The following is a 25,777-nucleotide window of genomic DNA, read 5'->3' on the forward strand; positions in this document are numbered from 1 at the left end:
CAATAAACTCTTATGGTGCTTTATTACAGCATTAGAAAAGTAGCTAAGATACTTCCCCTGGGCCTCTCAGGATCAGGGAGCTTCTATGGTCCTGGATGGAAGAGTCAAACATCTCCTTCCCATGCACCTCAGTTACTGTTGCCCCTTTGTGTTCTGTACATTGCAAGCATTTCATCTCCCTTTCCTTTCTTCTCTCTGTTCCACTTCAGTAAAATCTCCCCGCCACCACATTAGAACCAGCTGTCACCATACAAGACTGCCGATTAACCTTGAACAAACTTCCTCCTATTTTCAAAGTCCTCCCCATCACCAAGGAAGCACGGAGAATGTTTTCTTTTTCCCTGACTCCAACCAAAGGGAAATTCAACTCTGAGTCCCTGTTCATGGGCGTTAAAACACTGCCATCACCTTTTCCACTCCTAGTAGAGACAAGGTGGAACTGAAAACATGATGTAATTGAGCGGGGGTTGGGGGGGTGGGAGGGGGTGGGGGAGTTGCGGGGGGTGTCTCAGCTAGAACATGTTTGCCTAGCGTGGCCCAGGCTTTAGGTTCCATCCCCAGTGCTACGTACACTGAGCAGGGCAGCAGATGCCAATGATCTCAGCACTTGGCAAGTAGAGGCAGGAGGATCAGAAGCTCAAGGTTATCCTCAAGGAGACAGAGAGTTCAAGGCTATCCTGGGATACACAGCCTCAAAAAATTATGTGTGTATATATTTTTATATTACACACACACACACACACACACACACACACACACACACACACACACCTGGGATAAAATACAAACGCAATCTAAATATAAAAGGGTTTAGTCTGACTCAACAGTTTGAGGGTAAACTCAATTTTGGTGAGGAAGCCATGACCGTGGGAACTTGGCGGAAGCTGTTTACATTGCAGCCATGGTCAGGAGGCAGGTTTCCATGAACGCTGGTTCCCAGTTTGCTTTCTGCTTCTTCTTCAGGTTGGAATTGCAGTCAGTGGACTGGTATTGCCCACAGTTCTGGTGGGTCATCTTACCTCAGTCTAACCTGCATAATCCACACAGACATCCTCAGAGGCTTCTTATCTCTTCAGTGTAGAACTGAGATGGATACCAGCAGCTACCGTGCCTTACACAGTCTAAAGACTCATGTCTGCCTTCGTTAATCTTCTTTATTTAGCATTCTTTTCCTCATTGTTATGTTTGAATTTATCAAATGATTAATCGTGCGATTCAAGCCAACACAGTTAGTGGGCTTCTTTTATGTGCATATACCTGTGTTGAATACTCTATTTTTTCCCCAATTTCTATTTAAGAAATATCATCAAAGCACCTCATTCACATGCATCTAGGTAGAAAAGCACCTTTTGCCTATGGTGTCCCAAAGGCTACTTTTACAAATTCTCTTTTTAATGAAAAGAACAAACAGAATCATTTAGACCAGAAGCAAATAATTGAAAAACTGAACTCTCTCTCTCTCTCCCTCTCTCTCCCTCTCCCTCTCCCTCTCCCTCCCCCTCGCCTCTCTCTCTCTCTCTCTCTCTCTGTCTATCTCAACTAATTAATTATAAAGATAGCCACTAGTCAGTATTGATACATTCAGAAAAAAAAGTGTCATCATCAACAAGACATCTCTGCTCTTTAAACAGAGGCCTAGGAAACAAACACCTGTAACTCCAGCTCCTCTGGAGGCTGAAGCAGAGCGATCACAGAGCCTGAACCATCAGCAAGACCCTGTGTCAAAATAAGAACTACAGGGCTGGAGAGATGGCTCAGCTGTTAAAGGGTAGGCTCACAACCAAAAAATAAAAACTACAACTTAGGAGGGCCCAAGGGTAAGAAGCAGATCCCGTTTGTGTGCGGGCCTGTGCTCGGTTTCCAGCACCTCGGAACCGGTGTGGTCAAGCTTGTTACCTCAGCTGAAGAGAGACCCAGTCTCAAAGAATCCAGGACTGGGCTGCTGTAGACTCAGTGCTGGATTGCTAGTCCTGCATGCACCAGGCTCTGGGTTTGGATCTTAGCACTACTTCACTAACTAGTTAAATAAGAGAAAACGTTAAGGAACGAAGGATAACATTTAAACATGTTTCTATTAATAGATAATTTCTTTTAGCAACCAGGAAAACTCTGTGTTAATGAGTTACACTATCATATTATCTCCATGTTTACTCTGAGGAACAATAAATATTTCTTAAATAGGAAGATCATGGAACATTACATGATGAATCAAATCATCTTTCAGCTGAGCTTAGAGTGATTTTTATTAAATAAGGCTGGGGGGTAAAACAGAGAATAGGTGAATTTCGTTACCATACACATGGGCCCAAACAAGAAATTACTTAGACCAGCGGCTGTGGGAATCTACCTGATTTATTCAGTTGCTCTTTCTTATTCTAAAAGCCCCATGTGTGCGCATTGGGCTGAGTTCTGTTAGCACTAGCTATTAACAGAAGCCATTACATTATAGGAAAGGGTATATTTTAAAGGATTTATCACTTAATCTTAATCTTTATTGACTACAGAACAGAAACAGTAAAACAAAAACTATTGTTCCCATGAAAAAATAAATTATATTTTATTGGTATATTCTTTCTAGGAAGCAACTCACTACTATCATTTTTAATATGATAAAATTTAATATAAAAATCTTATTAAAATAGTATTTCTTTACTGTTTGCAGGGGAGATTCTTTATACAATTTTAGGAAATTTTTTTAATTGTTCTTGCCTTTTTTTAATGATCCAGAAATTTACCAGGGTTATAAGATATTCAATAAATTTATTCAGATCTTGAAAGAGTCAAGAAATGGAAACTATCTTTTTGAAAAGCCTAGGAATGTTCGTCGTTGATGTTTTTATGGTTTAGATTTCTTTATGACTTTCTCTTAATAAAAAGTAGAAAATTTTCAAAAATGTGCGCTGTCCACAGAGTTTCCGAGCAATCTGGGGCTTCACGGTAATTAGGAGCTTTATTCAGTTCCAAGTCCTGGAGTTCTAACAGGAGGACAACACGAAGACATTTCAGATATTCGTTGCCTCACAATGACCTTTCAACAATCTCTATTAAAAATCTCATATTAAAAATAAGCATGATTGGCCGGGCGGTGGTGGTGCACGCCTTTAATCCCAGCACTCAGGAGGCAGAGTCAGGCGGATCTCTATGCGTTCGAGGCCAGCCTGGGCTACCAAGTGAATCCCAGGAAAGGCACAAAGCTACACAGAGAAACCCTGTCTCGAAAGACAAAAAAAAAAAAAAAAAAAAAAAAAAAAAGCATGATCATCTCAGCACTTGAGAGGATTTCAAGTTCAAGTTCAGCCTGGGTTACCCAGGGTCTGAGCAAACAGAACTAACCATGGATGACTCCCCTGGCCTCCGCTTTCCCCGACTTCCTGCCTTCTCTTCTGGCTGTCCTGCCGCATTCTCCTCCCCTGCCTGCTCCCTTCTCATCTCTCACCCCAACTACCAGTGCAGCTCTAAGGGCCCCAGGCCCTTTCCAGGGCTCGCCTTCTCCAGCACGTCCCTTTTGAAACACTCTGCTCCTGCCTCCCTGCTCCCTGACTACCCACCACCTCCACCCCAGGGTCTCTTTTGGTAGACTTCTGTATGAGATTATCATGTTACACGGTCTCAAATTCAAGTCCTAGGTCTCCTGGGCTTCTCATGTTCTGAACTTTACTGTGGTAGTCTGATCAATCTCTCTATCAACTGCCACTTGTATTTCCTTTTCTGACCCAGCATTCCTCTGGGCTCCGGATCTGTGTATCCATTCACACTGTCCATTGCTGCTGGATCTCAAGATCTCCTCAAACTTGACTTGGAATAGTGGCCATCACTCCTTCATGCCAGTTATTGATGTCTCAGGAATGGCATTGTAATCACGCAGCCGCACAACCCACAGGCGTGGGTATTGGTTTTAAATCCCCCTTTCCACTAGCCCCGTTCCCTCACACTGTCCCCTCTCAAATGCCGCTCAGACCACCCATCTCTGAGTCTGCCCTAACCCACCTCTTTCTGCCTACACGGTAGGTAGCCATCACTTCTCTGACTTCCCACCGCGGCCAGAATCTCTTCTTTTTTAATGCCAGTTTGATTAAGCTGTTCGGCAGATCACTTCTTAACATTTCTTGCAGTAGTGATCTTATGCTTCGACGGCCTCTCCTACCCCATCTCCCTCCCCAGGAACTCCCTCCATCTCTCATCTGTCCTGCTAAGTTATTTTCAGCTATTTAAGGTGCTCTCTTCCCCTCAGCAGCAGCTGCCCAGCTTGCCTGATGCTGCTTTCTCTGCCTTCCTGAGGTTGCCTAGGTAACCCCTAATCAATTGACTAGATGTAAGGTCACTTTCTCACACAAGCCTTCGCTGGCCCTTGAGAATGAATCACATGCCCAGTTCTACACTTCCTCCCGGTGGAAATTGTCATCATCAGATGGTTATGGTGGTGTGAACCTGCAATTCCAGAACTGCAGAGGCTGAAGCTGAAGGGTCCCCAGTTCAAGGACAGACTAACATCGTTTCAAAATCACCAAAGGCTGGGGCTATAGCTCAGTGGGAGGGTGTTTTCCTACTATGTACAGGGTCCTGGATTCAACCGACAGCCCCACAAAAAGTCACCACTATCTAAAGAGAATAACGGTGGGAAAATGTTGGTCTTCTGTTCAGCTTTGGTCACTGAGGGCAGGGACTTTACCATTTTCCCTCAAAGCTCAGTACAGTGGCTCATACATAGTGAAGACTCGGTAATATGAGCCGGGTGTGGTGGTACACATTGTAGTTTCTTCACCCATGGGCAGAAAGATTGCCTGTTTGAGGCTAGCCTAGGCTACATAGTGGGATCCTGTCTCAAAAAAGAAAGAAAAAAGAGAAAGAGAAAGGAAATGAAAAAAAAGAGAGGCATCTGCTGATTGAACAAAAAATAAACAAATGAATGTCATAAATTTGTTCATAGTCAAGGCAGCAAGTTGAAACAGTGACCAGTTTTTTGTTTGTTTGAGACAAGGTCTCATATATTCAAGGCTGTCTCAAATTCAAAATGTAGCCTAGGCTGTCCTTAACTGGCTGATCATCCTATCTGTAGCTTCCAAGTACTGAGATTACAGGCGTGCACCACCTTGACAACCACAGCCAATTATTGTAATTTATAGTTCGAATCACTAGACTTCTGAACAATGAGCTTGTCCTCAATTTCATTCTGAGTCATTGGAACCACAGCAAATTCACAAGCCGTCGAATCCAATTTCTCGGCCGTACCATTTCCTTCAGATGGCATTTATTTAGCAAGGGGATGCTGTAGGTATAGTCATTTTCCATTTTTCGGTGAAGTATATGCTATCTGGTTGCTTCATCTTGGATGGGCTATTATAGCAAACCATGCCACTATTTCTAAGAAGAAGAAGAAACCACGTGTAGGTCAAAAAGAGCAATTTTGTCTTTTGCAATAGAGTTCCTTGTTCAAAAAAATGCTGTTAATTTGAAAACTGATACCTCTCAAAGCACATCTTATTAGGTGAGATAATCATCATCATATTCCCAGCCTAAACATGAGAAAAGAGAGGGCCACTTTGCTGTGTGAAAGTGGCCCATGTGTTTTATAAAATTCATGTAATATGGTCAGTGGTTCATGAAGCAGCTGGCGCACTTAAAAGACAAATGAGTTACCCGTGAAGATGCTGGAGATCTGCTGCTCAAGGGTCTTTGTGCCATGGATGAAAACGGATTCATTATTTTTAAACTGCCTCTGCTCACGTCAGAGGCTCCCTCTTGCAGCCCGTCCACTGGTTATAAGAACCCGGGAACCGCTGGCAGATCGTAGGCTGGGCCAGGCGAAGCCAACCTCCTGGTAAGCTTTACTGCCTCTGTCTGTGTTTCAGCTTCCATGTCACACCGTGGGATGGAAAGGAATCTCTGCTTATGCTGCTGTGGGTGTCTGTCCATCTGCGACGTGTATGTTGGGGACATTTCTCAGTTTAGGGTATTTCAAGTATTCTTTTTTGTTGCTATTTTAAATTCTTCTTCTTCTTCTTCTTCTTCTTCTTCTTCTTCTTCTTCTTCTTCCTCCTCCTCCTCCTCCTCCTCCTCCTCCTCCTCCTCCTCCTCCTCCTCCTTCTTCTTCTTCTTCTCTCCCCCCCTCCTCCTCCTCATTTTCTCTTCCTCTCTCTCTGTATCTTTCTCTCTCAGTTTTTGTAGTACCAGGGTTTGAACCCAGGGCTTTGTGAATGTTAAACAATCAATCTACCACAGAGGTATATCCCCAGCCAAAGTACTTTCTATTTCTTTACTATTTTGTTTCCACTAAAAAAAAAATCTGCTGCCTTAAGACTAAAGAGTGTATATAGATGTATATACATTTAAATGGCATACCTAGACTTTCTAGGTACAGTCACATTGCTTTTCTCAGCACAGTATAGTTTTTCCATCATTGTGAAGTGTTTTAAGCTAGTCCACTAAATTTCAAGAGCCTCATTTGCAGACAAACCTAAAAATAAACTGATTATAAAATTTAGGTGAACCATAATGCTATTTCTTCTCCTTTATCTGCCTGGGTCCTTGTTCTTTCTCTTGTCTCTGAGTGTCTTGGTGACCATAATTCCCCCTTTTATACAGCACCATGTCAAAAGTAACCCTCCTGCTGCTGTGGGCTGCCCTGGTACTGGCCAGCCATGTACATGGAGCCATGCTGAGAAATAAAGACTCGTGGAAGCCACTGAGCAACCCCAGGAACAGAGAACTGGTAAGAACACACCTGGGGGGCACTGGCTCAGGGATGCAGCTGGCACCTCTCAAGAATTATATGGAGGCAGGCAACCAAGAATTGAGAAGATTCTCATCAGGACAGGACTCGATTTTGCTCTCATAGTAGCTGGCATCCTAATATTTCTCTAGCTAGTTTACATTTATTTCTCTATGGAGATCAAGTTGATATTAGAAGTGATTTTATACGTACACAGCATGTCGCATTTGTACGTGATCTTATATATACACCGACACTGGAGCATTGATTTCTAATACACATACAATATGAAAGGAGTATTGGGACTTAGCTTGGTGTTAGAAAGCTTGTCTAGCATACACAAGGACCTGGGTGTGGCTCCCAGAACAGCAGAAAAAGGGGGAGAGGGAGAGGAGGAGATGGAGAGAGGAGGAAAGGGAAAGCAGGAGAGAGTCCCTTTTTTGTAAGGCCTATATCGAACTAATGACAAAACGGATTGTCCCACAGCAGCGTTTGCAAAACTTATTTGCAGAGACTGGAAGCGGACCCTGCACAGCTAGCTGTCAATGTCCAGCAAACAGATATCTAGAAAACAGAATTCAAAAGATCGGTAAAATACGCTTTTAAAGTATACCCAGATCAATGAGCACGTTGACATGACTATTTCAAATGCAGTTTTTCTAAAGAAAGTGATGTGAGCTACAACCACGAAGGCTTCGCTCTCTGCACGGCTTCTCGCTGTTCACTTGCTAAAGGCTTGTCTGGAAACAGAGACAGTGGTCCAGGACGGTAACTGGAGTCCCCTCAGACAGTGGAGAAGCGAAGCTGACTGCTTCGTGGAATGTGGTTTCATCTCTGACCTTGCTGGTCGGAGATGGTTCCCTATGAATCTCTGCCTGAAGTGTGACTTCATAATTTATACCTTCCCTGCGTTGCCACCAAGAATGCTGAATTGCCCTGTGAGAGCTGAAATATCTGAAAGCGGGCAGGCTTAGAAAGAAATGGGAGAAGCTTAAAGCCATTCTAGTTGATCCACTTCCTCTCTTCTCTGGTTAGCGTGTAAGTCGATTCAGGGAGAAGGCAGGGAGGTAAACATGAGGCTCTGGGCATTTGGATGTTTCTTTTGTAAGTCACTGAGCATTTTGTTTCTTTAGTTTTTCAGAAGCCTCCAGGCCTATTTTAAAGGCAGAGGACTTGATCTTGGGAACCTTCCGAATACTTTCTCCATGAATGAGGACCCCAGACCTCAATCTTTCCAGGCAGAACATATTGCTTCTGCGTTTGCAGACTACGAAGAGCAGAGAAACTCCCTCCCTAAGTCCTACAAGGGCTGAAAGCCTCAGAGCCCAGGTAATGCTGCCCCTTTGGCCCCAGGGTCTGTGGAAGCACACAGCCATGCAGGAGAGATTTTGAAAAGCTTTCTTAGAATTCAGTCCTCAGTTTTGATTATACCCATCACTATTAAATATTTAGATTTGGCTCAGGCAAAGTCTGGTTTTTAAAATAAATGATAGTGATGATGTTGAAGCACAGCCTTCTAGAGAGAAGTACAGCAAAATCATAGAATTGTCACGCTTAGGAGGATTTTTAAATTAATGAAACAGCACATAGTCTTACTTAAGCATTTTTTTTTCAGACCTGGTCATAAAGTAAGTTATATGGAAAATTATATGTAAAGAAATACATTAATTACTCGCAATAAATGGGAAAGTTAAAAGAGTAGTTCTTTGGGGGGAAAGGTGTGCATATCTTTGATCTTGGACTTTCTCACCTAGAAAAACAAATTACAATATTAGCAAAGATGGCATTTTTCTTATAGGAAAACATTTAGAATCTATTTATGGTTAAGATTTGAATTTCATTTTTTGCATTCTTATCAAACAAATAGGTATGGTTTTAGAAGCAGCAGGTTTGCTATATTCAAAACATTATTATTCTAGCTTGTTTAGCTGGCCAATAAAGGCAATGGGATCATAATTAAAATCCTTCCCCATTCTTCCGAAAGTACATGGGTTTCTTGTGAGTTAGCAACCACTGTTCCCTACTGCATTTGTGAAAGGCTTTCCATTTTAATTCTCTTAAAAGTAACAGGAAATGGTTGTTATTCTAAAATGATGGGATTTAACTTGTGGAATATGCATTTGAATGCTGCCCTAAAATGAGAATAACGTAGGGCAAAGGGAGAGGTCAAGAGCCTTCCCTTGAGTTTTTTTTTTTTTTTTTCCTACAGAGGCTCTAGGGTGTGGGGGTCTAAGACAGAGAACAGTTACTCCAATTGTAATTCCTACTCAGTGTGAAGCGTCTTCATGGCTACTTCACTACTCATCCCTAGCTCTTAGGAAACTTCAGAGAAAACAAGACAAATGCTCCTGTACACAGATGAGGAAGTACCTAGGGACATGAGACTAAGCACACCAGAAGTACTCACAGCTGAATTATGAGCTATCATCCAGCTATTTCTGGGATCGATTTGGGGTCCTTTATGTTACCAAATGCTCCTTATTGTCTTACACTGCAACTCTCTCTTACTTTTTCAGGTGTCGTCATGTTAAAACTGCAGAAAAGCTTTTCAGTAGAAAATTCAACCATGGCTGAAGCCTCGTGTGCATTTTCCCTTCCCTATTAGTCAATTTATAGTAATTTTATTCTACATTTCTGGATTTTGCATGTACACAATTGGACCTTTGCAACATATGATACTGACATGCATATTTCGGGAGTATTTTCCCCTTTATGACCATAATTACTGAGTGGGAGATTGCATGTATTTGAAGGAGTTACAAAAGTACAAGTGAAATAAAATGATGATTTTCCAAATTCAATGTTTTCTTGGAGCATGATTTAAAATCATCTTTTATATTTATTACCTATTATTAAGCAAAATTTTATTTAAAAATGTTTACTTTTTACTACAGTGTATTATACATAACAGGGATTCAGACCTGTTTATACAGTTTATCCTATATAATAGGGATTCAGATTTAGAATTTGTCTATATTTTTCCTTTAAAAAAGATGAGGAGTCCCACTTTTAGCTTGTGCCATTGAAAGACCTCATCACCTACTGAATAAGGGTGATGAATGTCCACTGGAGTTGAAGCAGAAGACAAACAGGATTCTAGTTGCCACAGGGTCTCTGGGAGATGCTTTCATGCTGCCTTCAAAGCTAAAAAGGGCCCCATGTCAAATATCCCATCTCTACCCTAGCCCCCCTTTAAATGCAAGTCACTCAACAAGGGACAGTAACAAAGGTGCATGTCCAGTCGATCAAGCAGTCCAGGACAGTCAGGGTTAAACACACAGAGAGAGAGAGAGAGAGAGAGAGAGAGAGAGAGAGAGAGAGAGAGAGAGAGAGAGAGAGAGAGAAGGGGAGGGGAGGGGAGGGGAGGGGAGGGGAGGGGAGGGGAGGGGAGGGGAGGAGAGAGGAGAGGAGAGGAGAGATAGATATGGGGGGACCCTATCTCAAAAAGGAAAAAAGTATGTGCTTCCTGCCCCAGAATGAGACGTCCACTTTCATGATGTTTGATATACAAAGATGAAGTATTGGAAAAAAAATCCACACGCTTTTGCAGAAGAATGAGAGGCCCATGGAAAAATGGTCTCCTCAGGAGCATCACAACTCTTTCTGTGTCGTTCCCTAACAAGGGAAAAAATAGAGTCACCTCTCTGTACTCTTTAATTCAATTGTCATGCTATAAATTCAATGTTCTACTTCCTTTAGACTTTCCATTTTGAGTCTCAAAAATCAGTCTGAAAGACACAATTGTTTCTTCTTGGCAGTTTCATTACTGCTGTAACAATTGGGCTCCATCTCCAGGTAAATGTGGTTGTCTCTGACTCATCAATGGACAAATCACTACAAGGAAGTAGAAAATGAAAAACAAGTTCAATTTGAAGACATTCTGTTATATTCTGACCCCTAGAAAACTTCCATGTCCTGAGGATGGTTCTTAGCAGAAGACATCTCCTCCCACCTCTGTCCATATCCCCTCTCCCTTTGATATGCATCTGTATCTATTGACCTGCCATTCTCATATTCCAGTCGGTCAACAGTAACAAGAGCCAACCTAAGCATTTATGTCTTGAGTGATTCCTTGAGAGGTAACCACGCTTCTTCTCTTTCTTTCTCTTTCCCCTGGCGACAGTTCTAACTTCTTAGACACAGTTCCCCAACTGCTTGAAGACTCCAGGGGAGTAGTCACCATAGCAGTTTCTGGGGATACAGTAACACACTCCATCTGCTCCTGTGTGTTTTCATGCCTGTGTAGGACACTGAGGATCCTTCTCCGTGAGAAAGTGACTCCTAACTGTAGATGTAACCAACCATCTTATTAAATAAGAAACACAGAACCAATGTAAAAGAGAAAGCCAAGAGGTCAGAGCTCAGAGCTAAAATCTTACCCTTCCTCCTGCGGTGCTCCTACCTCTCCGAAAGAGAGCTACTTCCTGTGTGTTTGTCTTTAATACAGTCTTTCTGTTCTGCCTTCTCATTGGTTGTAAACCCAAACACATGACTGCCTCGTCACTGCCTGTAAGTACAGCCCTCCAGGTCTCCAATGCTGGCTGTATCCCTGAACACACAGAGATCTATCTATCTCTGTCTACCAAGTGCTGGGATTAAAGGCGTGCGCCACCACCGCCTCGCTCTTGCTATGGCTCTAATAGCTCTGACCCCCGGGCAACTTTATTTATTAACATACAATTAAAATCACATTTCAGTACAAATAAATAAATAAAATACTACCATACCTAACTGAGACACCTTTCTGTCTTCTGACAATCTTGCTCTTGCTGGTCCTGCCCTCTGATTCTGTCACCCTGCTACAGATCACCTTCCCCTGGATTATCATAATGATGGTCAGGGATAGGCTCCCCGTAGCCTGTCTCTGAAGTCAGAAGTAGGCTGAGCTCAAGTCCTTTGCCCAAAGTTCCAAAGGCTCTTTTAGTTTCATTCAACTTGATTCACAAATCTGTTTTGAGTATGTTATTAGGTTAGTCAGGTTTATAATGACACATAAGCTAATGTTCTCATGGGTAGTAGTGCCTCAAGAACAGGACACAGAAATAGCTTTAATACAAGATAAGATGCAAATCATAGGAGCTCATAGGAGTAGAAAATGTTTCTCTCATTCTCTCTCTCTCTCTCTCTCTCTCTCTCTCTCTCTCTCTCTCTGTGTGTGTGTGTGTGTGTGTGTGTGTCTGTGTGTCTCTCTGTGTGTACATGTACATATGTTCATCGGTAGTGTTCTAGAATAGGACAAAGAAACACCTATAACATAAGACATGATGCAAACACAGGAGCTTATAGGAGTTGAAAATAATGGCCCGCCTCCCCCTCCCCTCCACCCCTTCCTCTCCTCAGTGACCGCCCCTCCCCCAAACCTTTCCACCTCAGGTGTTGCCCTTCTCCCTTTCATTTCGCATGCGTTCTATTACCCTCCCCACACCTCTCCCTTAGACCGTCCTTCTTCTCTTAGAAAAGCATTCTTTTGAGAGATGTATGTGACAGGCAAAAGAGCAGCCACCCTAGACGAGGAATTTCATTCCCTTTAAAAGTCTGAGTGTCCGGGACAGAAAAGTTGACTGACGTTAGAGCTAGAAGCCCAGGCAAACGCCGTGGGCCTGTGCTGCATCCCAGATCATGTCTCCTTCAGCCAGCAGCCCAGGGGAAGCTGGCTTCTGAAGCACGCACGCCTTGGGCTCTTCTCTGCCTGCAGGAGGCGGCCCCGGGGCCTAGAGCGCCGGCGGAACCCGAGTGCGCGGCCGCGGCGCAGGCCGGGGAGCTTTGCGGGGCGGACGCATCGCTCCGAGGCGCCGGCTCGAGCCCGGGTGTTCCCGCTTTCCCGGTCCGCTGCCCCCGCTTCGGCCCCCGCAGACATGTCGGGGTTCAGCCCGGAACTTATCGACTACCTGGAAGGGAAAATCTCCTTTGAGGAGTTCGAGAGGCGGAGAGAAGAGAGAAAAACCCGGGAGAAGAAAGTGAGTCGCTGGGCGCCGGTGCTCGTCGGTCCTGTTTTCCCGAAACAGCGGCGTGCGGTGCCCGCGGTGGGCGGGGGACCCGGCAGCTTCTTCCTCTCCCAGAAACTCCGGTTTTCACCCCCCGACCCCGGCACAGCGCCTCTGGAGGCGTCCCCCCCGCTGCAAAGCTGGCCTCCCCCGACTCCTTAGTGCTAATTCGGTGATAGCCCAGTGGTCTCCAGCTGACTGGAGCTGGGGCCGTCTGCAGCCAGGGTAGTCGTGACTCGTCCTCAACCTGATCTTGCCCCTAGGTTGTCACCGTGGGTCGGGCACCTACCTACGCGCCACCATGCTCTAGGAACCAGGCCTTTTGTTTTCGTCATACGTTTCAGTGGCCTTGGGGACCAACACTCAAGGCCTCCAGCTTGCAGGGCAAAAGTGCTCGCCCCTCCACTGAGCTACATACACCCCCGGGGTGCCTGTTTTTGAGGAGGCTCAGTGGTGTAATTTTATCTTAGACATAAAAGTGAACATATTTGCCTGAAAACAAGGTCGTCTTCTTTGTTTTTCAAATTTTAATAAATATCCGAGTTTTAAAAATGTTCTCACTTATTTGAAGGCTAAGGGAACGTGAAATCTGTTGACTTTTGAAGTTAGCCCGTGGTTTCTTATTGATCATGGACTACTAAGCATCCTATGTCTTATTTAAAGTGTTAAATTAATGAAATTAAAACATTTTAAATTATACATACTTGCAAGTGACTTACATAAACTAAAGTTAAGACTTCTCAGTACTTTGAAATGCTCCGAAACTATTCAAATTTAGATTCCATATCCCACAAGTGCAGGTTCAAGTTTTATAAAGATAACGCAAATGCCCAGTCCTAGGCCAGAAGAGTAAAATCTGCATTAGTTTTTGAACTGTTTAACTAATTTTCAATTGTGTCTTCAGGAAAAAGGAAAATCATCACCCAAAGAAAAACCAGATTCGGAAGTCCCATCCTCTTCAGGAATTGACTCTGCCAAGTCCCAGGACAAAGATGCCAATGAAGGTGTGTCGAATTCATTTGCTGCTTTAAATGTTAAGGGCACTTAAGCTCTGGGCTGCGGTGGTACACACCTTTAATCCCAGCACTTGGGAGGCAGAGGCAGGCTGATTTCTGTGAGTTCCAGGCCAGCCTGGTGTACAAACGGAATTCCAGGACAGCCAGGACTGTTACACAGAGAGACCCTGCCTTGAGAAACCACCACCAACAAAAGAGCACTTAGGCAAAGTGATTCAGTAATAACGTTATTTGCTTTCATTGTAATGATAGCCCAATTTTATTGCTACTATGTATCAGTGTTTGATACATAGTAGCTGCTTAATGTATTTCTTTAAACCGTTGTATTATCATGATGGTTGTTTTGTTATAGCTCCAGTGTTGTGAGGTTTAACATTGATGCCAACATTTGTTTAGGACCTTGTTATTGTCATTTTCAAAATTGACCTTTTCAATGGGACACTTCTTCTGGGCCGTACCAAATTTGTACTGCTGTAGAAACGTACATGCTTAGGCGGGACTTAACCTGCATCGTAGGTATTTGGATGTGCTGCCTTGCTCTAGCAGCCAGACTGGGATGCTTTTCGTCAGCTTGACACAGACTCGGGTCACCTAGGCAGAGGGACCTATTGGTTAGTAGGCATTGTCTATAGGTCGTTTTCTTGGTTAATGATGGATGTGGGAGGGCCCAGCAGCCCAGCCCTCTCTGGGTGGTGCCACTCCCCGCTAGGTGGTCCTGGTTGTGTGAGAAAGCAATCTTAGCAAGCTTTGGAGAGCAAGCCGGTGAGCAGTGTTCCTCCATGGTCTCTGCTGCATTTGTACGTCCAGCTTCTTACTCTGGCTTTTCCTGGAAGATGATGGCCTGTAACCTTGAAGCCAAATACGCCCTCTCTTCCTTCAGTGGATTTTGGTCACTGTGTTATCACAGTGACAGAAAGCAAAGTAGGACCCAGCCCTTAGCTTTTCATATCCAGATACTACATTCTGTTAGTACATCTGGGCTAACTAAGCCCATCATGACCTAAATGAGTATCTAAATGAGCACAGATATTTATCAGTTTCTAGTGACTGATGTATATTTCTAATGGTTAGAATGCTGACAGCTAATCGTATCCATTTACCTCTGTCATATTACTTGGGATGCTGGTGTCAATTAGAATGCAGCTTCATGTTTAGGGGCCTGGCTGGTGAGCTCGACTTTTGTGTGGTACTTTTCTCTCTGAGCAAGTAAGCTCTTGCATGGAAAACTCACACTTGATCCTGAGTTTCTGGACCATGTTGGAAGAAGAGACAAAGACAGTATTGAGGTTAGTGTCTTCCAGGCAAGCAGGGTAGGAAGGGACTGAAGAAGCGCTGGACAGCCTGTGGGTCTTCTGACCTGCTTAGGGAAAGGCGAGCTCTTCCGTAGACAGTCTCTGGGGCACAGTTACAGCAGTGGTGCCTCTGGTGATCGCCAGCCTTACTGTTTAAGGCCATTAGGGCCTTTCATGGGGGAGAGAGGATGGGAATAGGGTCAGCTGAATCCATTTCTGGTGGGTAAGAACTGGCTGGCTTGAGCTGAAGTCATCCTGTCAGTCCTCTGGAAGGACTGTCCGAACTCTTTGGAGATTCTCCATAGTGTAAGCATGTATTCAGAGTAGGTAAAAGGTCGCTTTGGACAAGACTGGCAGAATCTACAAATTGGAAAGATGTGGTCCCTAGAATCGTGTCTTTTTCCTCTTTAATGTTTCTGAATACCAATCGTTAAGGTCGTTTCCTACTACTTACCACACAGACCAGACCTTTTAATCTCATCTGCAGTTCATTATTGTTGGTTATAAAAGTGCCGTCCTGTGATCCCAGCTACTAGGGAGGCTGTGACAGATGGATCCCAGGTTCAAGACCATTCTGGGCTACAATGCCAGCCTGAACTTAGTGAGACTGTCTCAAAAAGAAAAGGGGAGTGAGGATACAACTTGGTGTGGAGTACTTACCTAGCACAGCGTATGCAAGGCCCTGGGTTCAATTTCTTTAAAAAAAATATGAATTTTTTTTAAAACCTGTATCTAATAACTTTGCCAGATAACTGTGTATTCTTACAGTTTGTATATAGAACCTTTGGGATTATATACAATATATCGTGTCTTCTGCGAATAATAATTTTATTTCCTTTGTTAAGCATGTGTGCATATGCATGTGTATGTGTGCATTTGTGCCCATGTATACATTATGGAGGCCAGAGATGAACACTGGGTGTCTCCCTTTATCACATTCCAGCATGTTTTTTTGAGACAGAGTTTCTCACTGTCTCAGTCACTGTTCTATTGCCATGAAGAGATACCATGACCACAGCAACTTGTATAAAGGAAAGCATTTAACTGAGGGCTTGCTTACAGTTCCAGGCTTAGTCCATTAGTATCACAGCATTGAGCGTAATGGCAGGAGGTACTGGAGAAGTAGCTGAGAGCTACATCCTGATCCTTAGGCAGAGAGAGAGGGACCCTGGGCCTGGGTGGGCTTTTGAAACTTCAGAGCCCACCCCCAGTGACGCACTTCCTCCCAAAAGGCCACACCCACTTCAACAAGGCCACACCTCCTAATCCTTCTCAAATAGTGCCACTCCCTGGTGACTCAAGTCTAGGAGCCTGTGGGGGCTGTTCTTACTTAAACCACCACACTTACTGAACCTGTAGCTCACCAATTAGCTACATCAGTTGGCTAACAAGCTCCTCTCCTGTCTGTAGCCTCACGCCTCTCAGGTGTCACTTACAGGGCATCATGCCACTAGGCTTGTCTAGGTCGTACATCTGTGCTGTACGTCACTAGGAAATGCTTCCCCTCTCCACTTTACCTGTTTCTGTACGTGCTTTTGACTCATCTCGTCATTTTGCTCTCGTATGTCTGGATGAGGTGTAGAGGGTGAAGCAGCCATGCCTGCAGAGTAAAAGACATGGCTTGTGGTAGCTTTTCTTCTTTGGGTGTGGAGAGGGTGTTTATTTGCCATTACTTTCAAGTTTGTTGTTCCTGTGGTTAGGGATTTGTACTCCAGGAACTAGCAGTTTTTAAAGTCATTTTTGTTGGTGTCCCTCCCACCCCCACAAAGTTCAATGTGCCTTTCCTTAGGAGAAACATCCGATGGAGTGAGTAAGTCAGTTCACAAAGTCTTTGCTTCCATGCTCGGGGAGACTGAAGATGATGAAGAGGAGGAGGAAGAAGAGGAGGAGGAGGAGGAAACATCTGAGCAACCCACCGCAGGCGATGTATTTGTGTTGGAGATGGTTCTCAACCGTGAAACCAAAAAAATGATGAAAGTAAGCTGTTAATTATTTTAGTACTTATAAAAATGTGAGAAAGTGAAAGTCATTTCAGTTATAATTAGGAAACAGTGCAACAGTAAGAGCAAAACCTGGGAGGCAACTGCCGTCATTCATTTCTTTCCATTTAAATTTTTATTTTTATTTTATATATGTGTACTGTATTTACATCATTTCCTGCCCTGTCTTCTCCCTCCCACCCCTCCTGTGTCATCTCTGCACCCCACTTTCAGATCATGGTCTCTGATTATCCTTGTTATGTGCGCGAGTGCTCGTGTGTGTGTGCGTGCGTGTGTGTGTGTGTGTGTGTGTTTGTGTGTGTGTGTGCGTGCGCGCGCGCGCGCAAGAGAGAGGGAGAGGGGGAGGGGGAGAGGGAGAGAAAGGGAGATATATATAGAGAGACAGAAAGGGAGATACAGAGAGAGAGAGAGAGAGAGAGAGAATAAATATATAAATACAACTTGCTGAGTTCCTTTAATGTTGCTCTTACGTGTATGTGTTTAGGGCTGACTGCTCGGGGTTGGTAACCTGTCAGGGTTACTAAGCTGATTCTCCCTCCCTTCCTCAGCAGCCTCGGTTGCTGTAGCTCTTCCTCCAGGGCTGGGGCCCTGTGAGATTTCCACCGTCCACACTGGCGTGTCAGTCGGCACTGCCATTCTCAGGTGTTACCTGGGTAACCATGCCGCTGAGATGTCATGGGTGCAGCTTCACGTCGAGGGCACTGTCTCTCCGCAGACATCCTGCTTCTCTGGCTTGGAACATCTTCGCAGCCCCTTTCTGCGGTGTTGCTGAGCCTTGGCTGTAGGAGGTGTGCTGGAGACTGTCATTTTGAGCAGCTGTGGCTTTCTGTAACCGTCCATGTGCTGCGGGAAGAAGCTTCTTTGGTGGGGTGAGAGCTGCCCGTCCTGTGGATGTAAGGATGAGGATGTAGAAGAACTCAGCTGTGGTGGTTTAGGAACGTGAGCTCTTCTCTGCGCTCCGTGGTTTCACCAGCCGTGAGCAGCTGCCCAGTTTGCAGGGCCGGGCACGCATCCCCTCTGGTTGAGGGGCTAAGCCCAGTAAGGTGGCTGTTGGTTACCCCAGGGTACATCTGTGCCATTATTGCGCTTTTCAGAGTCGCTGCTGCTCCGGTCGTAGTTGTGGTTTGTAGGCATTGCGGCTAAGTGTGACTGTTTATTGCTTTTCTCCCTTGGCGAAGGAGAAAACCTTTGGATATTATGAGAACTAGTCAGTCCTCTGGGAGGAGTCTTTCCGGTCCCTGCTAGTTCTGTTCTTCCATTCTCTGTCTGAAGTGTGTTTTGTCTTCAGCGAGAGAGTCTTACCTTCAGTTCTTATAAGCAACCAAGGGCCAAGGCAATGGCCTGTATTGTTTTGTGGGGTGGAGGTGGGGTCTTCTGCACTCCTGAGCAACAGCTCCAGAGGCATTTCCTCTGCCTGGCACTGGGCGTTTGTTAGATTAACTATCACTCTTGGGGGGAGCGTTCAACCCTAGTGGTGTAACTTCAGTAAACATTCATGAGCGTGTGCGCAAACACACACACACACACACACACACACACACACACACACACACACGTTTTAAGTAAACATAAACTACTATGATTTGTATGGCTTTTTCAAGCATCTTGTGCGCTGCTTACCCTCTTCCCCAGGTAAGTCTTCCTCACCAGCTTTTCCTGTTTTCCTTTCATAGCACCGTGTCCTGTTATTCCCTTCTCTATAACACCCTCCCCTCCTGCAAGGAAGACTTTCCATGTTTCTGCAGTTACTCCAGGTTATATGCTCACATCTGAAGACCTGGAGCCAGGATCCATAAACAAGAGAGAACATGTGATGTTTGTCTTTCTGGGTCTGGGTTACCTCGCTCAGTAAAATGCTTTCTAGTTTCATCCATTTACCTGCGTATGACATGATTTCATTTTTCTTTATAGCCGGATAGTATTCCATAATGCATATATACACACATTTTCATTATTAATTCATCTGTTCAAGGACATTTACATTGTTTCTTACCTATTGTGAATAGAGCAACAGTTACTATGGCGGAGGAATTATCTGTGGAGTGGGATGCCCTTTAGACATATACCAAGGAGCGCTATAGTTTAATTATATGTATTTTAGATTAATTTTCACTCTTTGAGGATTCTCCCCACTGATTGCCAGAGTGGCTAGACCAGTTTGCGTTCCCACTAACAGTGAACAGTCCTGCCCTCCATTCCTCCCCCATCCTTGAGACATTTGTTGTCTGTTGTTTTGTTGATCTGTGCCATTCTGATTAGTGTAAGATAAAATCTCCAAGTTATTTTTATTTGCATTTCCCTAGTAGATAAGGATGATGAACACTTCTTGAAGTATATCTTAGTCACTTTTATTTCATCTGAGAACTCTCTGTTCAGATTTCAAACCCATTTTTTTAATTGAATCATTTTTTTCTTGACTGTTTGTTTTTGAGTTCTTTATATATTCTGGATATTAATCCTCTGTCAGACGTGTAGTTCACAGAGTCTTTCCCACTCTGTCGGTTCCTTTTCACTTGGCTGATTATTTCCTGTACAAAGGCCTTTTGGTTTTATGAGGTCCCACTTGTCAGTTGTGGCCTTAATCCCTTGGGAAATGGGTCCTGTTTAGGAAGTCCTTCCTGACACCCGTCACGTGGGGTTTCCTGTGTTTTCTTCTGGCAGTTTCAGTATCAGGTTTCACATTGAGGTCTTTGCTGCATTTGGAGTTAGTTTTTGTATAGGGTGGTAGATCTGGGCTTTATTTTATTCTGTGTGTGGATATCCACTTCTCCCAGCATCTTTTGTTAAAGATGTTGTCTTTTCTCCCGTGTGTGTTTTTTTGGCATCTTTGATAGACAGGAGATGGCTGTAGCTGTGTGGACTCATGTTTGGGTCTTCTGTGTTGTTTAATTGGTACACTTGTGTGTCTTGTGTGAGTGCCATACTGTTTTTATTGCTATAACTCTCCTACTGTACCCTGAAATATGGAACGTTAAACCCTCCAGCATTGTGCTTTTTTCTCAGAACTGCTTTGGCTGTCTGGGGTATTTTGTGGTTCCATATGAGCTTTAGGATGGTTTTGTTTTTGTGGTTCTTTTTTTTCCCCATTTCTGTGAAGAACGTTTCGGGTGTTTTGACTGGGGTAGCATTGAATCCGTAAATTCCTTTGGTAGAATGGTCATTTTACAGTATTCTGCCAATCCGTAAGTTGGAGGTCTTTCCATCTTCTAGTGTCTGCCTTAATCTCGTCAGAGATGTGAAGTCATTGGAGAGCCTTTGACTACCTGGGCCTGGTGTAGACGTTTCCTTTTCTCTGAGGCGCTTGAGAATTGTCATTCATTTCCTAGGCTTCATCTTGGAGAATGTTGTATAAGCCTTGATTGTTCATATGTCAAATGTTTTGTAGTTCTGCTACTGAAAAATCCATAGTGTAACTCAGTGGGGTTTGTTGTTGTTTGTTTATCAAGTTTATGTTGATAAATTTCCAAGAAGGAGGACTTTCTGGTAAGTGTCTGGTATGGAATGGAATGGAATCATTTTGTTGTGTAATGATGCTGTATGTTGATGAGTGGTCCAGTAATTCTGACCATTGGGCAGTTTGTATTTAATTGTGCGTTGAACTTTCAACTATTGGAAGGTTTTGTTTTGTTTCTGTTTGTTTTGACTTTCTTTAGTGTTCCTCTTCAGAGAGTATCATAAAATAATTTGGTTCTTTCCTGCATTTGAATTTTAGCTTGCTTTGTGTAATTAGACCTAAAATTAAGGCATGAGAATTCTAATTACTACGTACCTAGTTCTGAGTTTAGAAGATTTAGAAGTTTTATATGTGTGTTTGGAATTGAAATCTGAGCTTTACTCTGTCTAAATCTCCTTGTTGTTTTCCTCTGGACAGGAGAAGAGGCCTCGGAGTAAACTGCCCAGAGCCCTGAGAGGTCTCATGGGTGAAGCCAATATTCGCTTTGCTCGAGGAGAACATGAAGAGGCGATATTGATGTGCATGGAAATCATAAGACAAGGTGTTTTCTGCAGGGACTTTAATTGATAATAGCTAACTGGTTGACTTCTTTAGCAAATGGGGAAGCATTTGATTGTGCTACTTATATAAAATACATTCAGAAGTCGAGGTGACTGTAATAGTAACCTGCCACTTTTCACATTGGTAGGAGTTACTAGAAAATGGAGACCACGGGATGTGATTCAGTGAAAAATTAGTAATATCTTTTGAACTCTTTCTGGCCCCTCTCTCCCCTTTCAACTTTTCATTTTAGGAAGTTTAGACTCTTATAGCATTAATCCCTTTTTGGGGGGAAGGGGGTTCCGAGACAGGGTTTCTCTGTGTAGTTTTGGCGCCTGTCCTAGAACTGACTCTGTAGACCAGGCTGGCCTCGAACTCACAGAGATCCACCTGACTGCTTCCCGAGTGCTGGGATTAAAGGCATGTGCCATCACCGCCTGTCTAGCATTAATCTTCTTAAGTCAGCCAGTTTCTGTATCCATTCATCCATCTGTCTCTATTGTGTTGTGGTTGAATCCACACCTTTCTGCACTATGGGCAAGTGCTCTACCAACTGAGTTATACCCCCAGCCCTGTTTATTTTTATATATATTTTAGTGGTGAGTGTATTGTTAGAATCACTTGAAGAACATTCTGATAAATTTCAGAATTTTTGATATTGTTAGTGATTTTTGTTCATTTTCTAGATTAGACAGTGCTAAATTATTTTAATCTATATTTTTGTAAAGACACATTTAGGTTTGTCATTTTATCCCCATTAGTTGGTACACCTTAGATATGTTGGAGGACGTCTTCAGTAGTGATTGTGACCAGTTGCTTCTGTCACATCACTTTTTTGGTTGCTATCAATTTGCCTTGCAGAGTGCCTTGGGTAGTTGTTACACTGCTAATACATTCATTCAGTGTTGTGGCATTTCCTTTTAGTTAGACAACTTTTAGAAGTCTTACTATAATCCAGGATTACTCATTAGGGTAACTTGTGGCTACTACATATTTCCTCAGTCCATCAGAAATAAGATTAACCAAGCATTTCTGTAGGATGTATTATTGCTTAGTTCTTGTTTTCCAATACTATTTATTTCAGCTTATAACTGTTTATTTTGGAAGCATTTTGACTTTAATGTGCAGCAGTTTTTGAGATTTTTTTCCCATAAATAATATTTTAGAAATATAGATTAACCGTTACATTTGACATCCTAGACTAAGGTCCTGTTTGGGTACCCTGTGTGCGATCATCCTCTATGATGCAGGAGTTTGAAATAGTGCAAGTTTGACCACACTGATGTGACTGATGCTTCCTGGGTGAAATCCCCAAGTTTTTAGGCCATATTTGGCCTTAGTATAAAGAGATTTTCACAAGGAAGGTGTGGTAGAAGGGAGGGTTTTCATGAAATTGTATTTTGTTAAAGGAAATAATGCTTTAAGAATGATGTTAGGTATGATGGCGCTTGCTTTGAATTTCTAGAACTGGGGAGGCTATCGGGGATCTCAGGTTGATGACCAGCCTGGTCTACACAGTCAGTTGAGGTCAGCCTGACCTCGGTAGCAAGAGTCCACCTCAAATGTAAATCAATAATAATGTCTAAAAGTGTTTGAAAATAAAGTATAATATAGTGTTTTGCATTTTTCAAAGTTCTGTTGAATAGTTTTTATAATTCTGTTGGAATGAGTTTAGATACTAGAAAAAAAAATCTGCACTTTGAACTGTAGTATCAATATCATCTTTAGCTTATTCCTTTAGCCAATGAAATTTATTTTGTTATTTTTATTATTATAGCTCCTTTGGCTTATGAGCCATTCTCTACACTTGCCATGATATACGAGGACCAAGGTGACATGGAGAAATCATTGCAGTTTGAGTTGATTGCTGCACATTTAAACCCCAGTGACACAGAAGAATGGGTTAGGCTGGCAGAAATGTCTCTGGAACAAGACAATATCAAGCAGGCTATTTTTTGCTATACAAAAGGTAATGACATTTTTCTTGTGTAGATGGGAAGATTGTTTTTTTGTTTTGTTTCATTAGGCGTTATATGATGGGTCATTAATGCATTTTTTTTGTGTGTTTTGTTAGCTCAAGTGTATTTGTTTCTCTCTCTTTTTTAAATTAAATTGTTTTGAGAACTTTATACATGAGGACTGTGTCTCAGTTGCTCCTGCCTCCCCTCCAGTCCCTCTCATGTCACCCTCTAAATTCATGCTCACCTGTTCATTAGAGAGAGAGTGTGTGTGTATACGTAAAGGTATATGTATAACCTACTAAATCCATTTGGCTTCCCTTACATGTATTTGTGTCCAGGGCTAACCACTTAGGATAGGAAAATAGCTCCCTCCTCCCTGGAGGAGACAGATTCTCTCTCTCAGTATCCATTGGTCACCTGTCATCTCCTAGGTGGGACCATGTGGAATTTTCCTTCCTTCTCCATGTTGACGTATCACCTAGTGGTGTCATTATGCTGGTCTTGTTCAGGGAACCGGGGTGCACTCTCCACGTCATCGTGTCTGGGGACACTATCTCACACCAATTACAGTCTTTCCACCTCATCTTCTGTGATCCCCGAGGAGGCTGAGGTGGACAGGTTGTGTTGCCAGCACTATTAGTTACGTGACAGCTGTTTCTTGCGTTTGTTGGCTTGTGCTCCTTGCCCAGATGTGTTTGTTCCTTATGGTCTTTCACGGCGTGTGTCTGGAGCCCTCGTCCTCACGTTCATCTGTGGCTTACTTTACATTGTGTTGAATACAGCACAGAATTGGAGAGTCCCACCGAGCTCAGTGTTGCTTTCAGGCCGTTAACTTTTGTGACTTGAGTAACCAAATGAGGATTACTGTAGAAAGTCCAGTCTGGTCTTAGACCAAGCGCAGTCAAGAATTCTTGTGAAGATAGATTTATTCCAGAATTATTTTCTTATTTCCAATGGGAAAGTGTTTATTACATTTTTGAGGTAAGTCACACCTTTTTTGATAAATAGTAATTTTTTTATTCTTCTTTTCTTTCTAGCTCTTAAATATGAACCTACTAATGTTCGTTACCTGTGGGAGAGATCAAGCCTGTATGAACAGATGGGTGATCATAAAATGGCCATGGATGGTTATAGGCGTATTTTAAATCTTTTGTCTCCATCTGATGGAGAACGTTTTATGCAGTTGGCTAGAGATATGGCAAAGTAAGTTTGAAGTGAAACACACACACACAAACACACGCCTTTATTAGTCATTTTGCAAATCAAAGCTATGTAAAATAGAATGTATTTTTGCATTGAGGTTCAAAGAAAATTTTTGTTTTCTGTATTTTATATTTAATCAATTATAGCATTTTTTTATTTAGTGATTTTTGGTTTCCAAGTCAACTGTGTGATTGCTTAGAAAGTTTTGTATGTGAGATTGCATTTCTAGGGCTCAGAAGCTGAGAAGTGAGGTGTTTTCTGCAAGGGGGTTGGACTCCAGGTTTCTGCGACTTAGCTGAAGTTGTATGTATTTGTGATTTTTTAAATAAGATTTTTTTATTGCAGATGTGTCATTGAAATCTTTGTGGTCTGCAATCTTCTGTAATCATCTTGAGTCAGCACTGGAATAGTAGGCTTCATGTTGCCCTGCCGCTGACACGGGCTCTTTCTTTAGAACCCACAGCATTTACTTGTCCTGCTGGGTTAGGAAGCAGAACAGAGCAGGAAGCATTTGGCGAAGTGGCGTTTCCTGCTGCTCTTTCTGTTTGAAGAGCACAGTGCAGCATTTCATCCTGGGCTTCACTGTCTCCATTTGGCATATTAGGATTGACCTGTTCGTCCTTTGCCTTGCGTTCTGATGCTGTGTAACTGGACTGCCCATCACCCTCTCAGGACAGTTACACAGGAGCAGTAGATACGTTTTTACAAGTTCAGTCAGGGAAGCAACTTTAGATTGATGGCTGATGCTATGTCGTGGGCACAGAGGGTCTTACCAGATTAGCTGCAGCTCATTTTGCAGCTACTAGAGTGCTTAGTCTAATGGACCTGAGGGGCATTAGGTGTCTCGTAATGACCAGCTTGGTTTTCACGTGTGTTATATGTGGAGCGTGGCAATGGCCAGTTGATTGATTCGGCTTTGCTTTGGTCCTCATTTGCCCTCCAGAAATACTCATTGACTATATCTTCCATAGGCCTGGTACAAGGAGCCAGGATGACCACTGTCAAGCAACTATTAAAAGTGCTCTGCCCTCCTGAGTCTGTAGCCCTGTGAGGGGAGATAGGCAGTGATCACATGACAGCCAGTTACTCAGTGTATCACATTGATCAGTGATGGAGAAAAGTTACACAGGGAAGGCAAAAGAAGTGTAAGGTATGGAGTGTGTTACTTTAAAGCATGTGAGTGAAGGACTCGGCTCCCCGCCTTCTGTGGTCCTCACTGAAGGGAGCTGGCGCTTAGGGAAGAGGACACAGCGATGTGCAGGGAACAAGAGGGAAGCTGATGTGTCAGGTGAGCACAGCAGGAGGTCCCAGAGGAGCAGAGCAGCCGGCCCGTGGGGGCTTTTACTCCAAATGAGTCTGGAAGGCACTGAAGGGTCTGAGGAGAAAGGGGCATGATTTGACTTAACTTTTAAGTGCATCAATTTTGGTTGTTCTTTTGAGCAAAAATTGAAGAGTGGGAAGGGACAGACAATTACTGAAATGATACTTGGGAGGGAAATCATAGCTTGATCAGGGCAGAGACAGGAAATTACTGAAATGATACTTGGGAGGGAAAGTCAGAGCTTGATGGGGCAGAGACAGCAGAAGGCAGTAAGGTGACCAGATTCTGGATGTAAGT

At 43.3% G+C, this 25,777-nt stretch overlaps 2 protein-coding genes and 1 long non-coding RNA gene across 3 annotated transcripts in view; 2 read left to right on the forward strand and 1 right to left on the reverse strand.

The window, feature by feature from the left end:
* Positions 1–6,500: 6,500 nt before the first annotated feature.
* On the forward strand, positions 6,501–8,134 carry C13H2orf66 (chromosome 13 C2orf66 homolog). The gene is made up of 2 exons (XM_028885438.2): positions 6,501–6,709; positions 7,843–8,134. The coding sequence occupies exons 1-2, from the start codon at positions 6,587–6,589 to the stop codon at positions 8,020–8,022; spliced, it is 303 nt and encodes a 100-aa protein (XP_028741271.2). The 5' UTR covers positions 6,501–6,586; the 3' UTR covers positions 8,023–8,134.
* Positions 8,135–10,340: 2,206 nt separating this feature from the next.
* Positions 10,341–12,673, reverse strand: LOC119088918. The gene is made up of 2 exons (XR_005092678.1): positions 12,598–12,673; positions 10,341–10,543 (listed from the first exon to the last, which is right to left on the reverse strand). It is a non-coding gene; the product is annotated as an uncharacterized LOC119088918 (long non-coding RNA).
* The window catches only part of Gtf3c3 (general transcription factor IIIC subunit 3), a 34,060-nt gene continuing 20,751 nt past the window's right edge, over positions 12,469–25,777 (forward strand). The window contains exons 1-6 of the mRNA XM_028886399.2: positions 12,469–12,666; positions 13,598–13,697; positions 16,791–16,978; positions 20,873–20,996; positions 22,773–22,964; positions 23,994–24,159. Of these exons, the coding sequence (XP_028742232.1) occupies positions 12,565–12,666; positions 13,598–13,697; positions 16,791–16,978; positions 20,873–20,996; positions 22,773–22,964; positions 23,994–24,159 (872 nt within the window). The 5' untranslated portion in view covers positions 12,469–12,564. The remainder of the gene's footprint in view (positions 12,667–13,597; positions 13,698–16,790; positions 16,979–20,872; positions 20,997–22,772; positions 22,965–23,993; positions 24,160–25,777) is intronic.

This window comes from Peromyscus leucopus, chromosome 13 (assembly GCF_004664715.2).
Source record: "Peromyscus leucopus breed LL Stock chromosome 13, UCI_PerLeu_2.1, whole genome shotgun sequence".
Classification (NCBI taxonomy): Eukaryota; Metazoa; Chordata; class Mammalia; order Rodentia; family Cricetidae; genus Peromyscus; species Peromyscus leucopus.

What these genes read in the sequence shown, in the direction of transcription:
- C13H2orf66 (XM_028885438.2), top strand. Translation starts at nt 6,587, where the DNA reads ATGTCAAAAGTAACCCTCCTGCTGCTGTGGGCTGCCCTGGTACTGGCC. An exon ending in ACCCCAGGAACAGAGAACTG is followed by an intron (nt 6,710 to 7,842) that starts GTAAGAACACAC and finishes TTGTTTCTTTAG; the next exon opens with TTTTTCAGAAGCCTCCAGGC.